General features: G+C 65.3%; 1 protein-coding gene across 1 annotated transcript in view; it reads right to left on the bottom strand.

Annotated features, from left to right (window-relative positions):
• AJM1 (apical junction component 1 homolog) overlaps nt 1-597 on the bottom strand; it is a 5,207-nt gene that overhangs the window by 521 nt on the left and 4,089 nt on the right. The window contains 1 exon segment of the mRNA XM_031059224.1: nt 1-576. Coding sequence (XP_030915084.1) covers nt 1-576 — 576 coding nt within the window.

A 597-nucleotide genomic window follows, 5' to 3' on the forward strand; every position in this document is an offset into this window, starting at 1 on the left:
GCTGGGGTCGTACTGGTTGCCTGTCTCCCGCAGCTCCTGAGCATACTCCCCCAGGTTGTCCGAGTAGCTGTCCAGCTCCCGCAGGGACAGGTACGTGGGGGACATCAGCAGGCTCTCCAGCCCAAACTGGAGAAAGTTCTCGGCGGAGCCCGCATTGGGGAAGCCCAGGAAGAGGACGCCACGGCCGCGGGAGAGGTATCCCACCTTGGCGATACGTGAGAAAGCCTTGTGCACCTCGGTGTTCTCGCGGCAGAACTGCAGGACGTGGCGGCAGACGCTGCCCGCCCGCCCGTAGACGCAGCTGGCCTTGTGCGTGTCCCAGTCCTCGCGCCGGCAGTGCCGGGAGCAGTAGTAGGTGTAGCAGCTGTGGCACGATTTGAAGTAGAGGCAGGCATTGAACATAGTCTCTGTGCGCCGGCACTTGGCATTGGAGCACATCATCATGTCGTCCTCCTCAGCGCTCAGGTCGGGCGAGCAGTTCTCCGGTGACTTTTCGAAGGGGCCGGTGGGCGGTGGGCGGTGCGGGGTGCCAGCATGGGAGCTGGGGCCCGGCTGCTCCTTTGTGGGTCGGGGTCCCTCGGGCCCCGTGTGAGGGGC

This window comes from Geospiza fortis, unplaced genomic scaffold (genome assembly GCF_000277835.1).
Source record: "Geospiza fortis unplaced genomic scaffold, GeoFor_1.0 scaffold85, whole genome shotgun sequence".
In the NCBI taxonomy this organism is placed as follows: Eukaryota; Metazoa; Chordata; class Aves; order Passeriformes; family Thraupidae; genus Geospiza; species Geospiza fortis.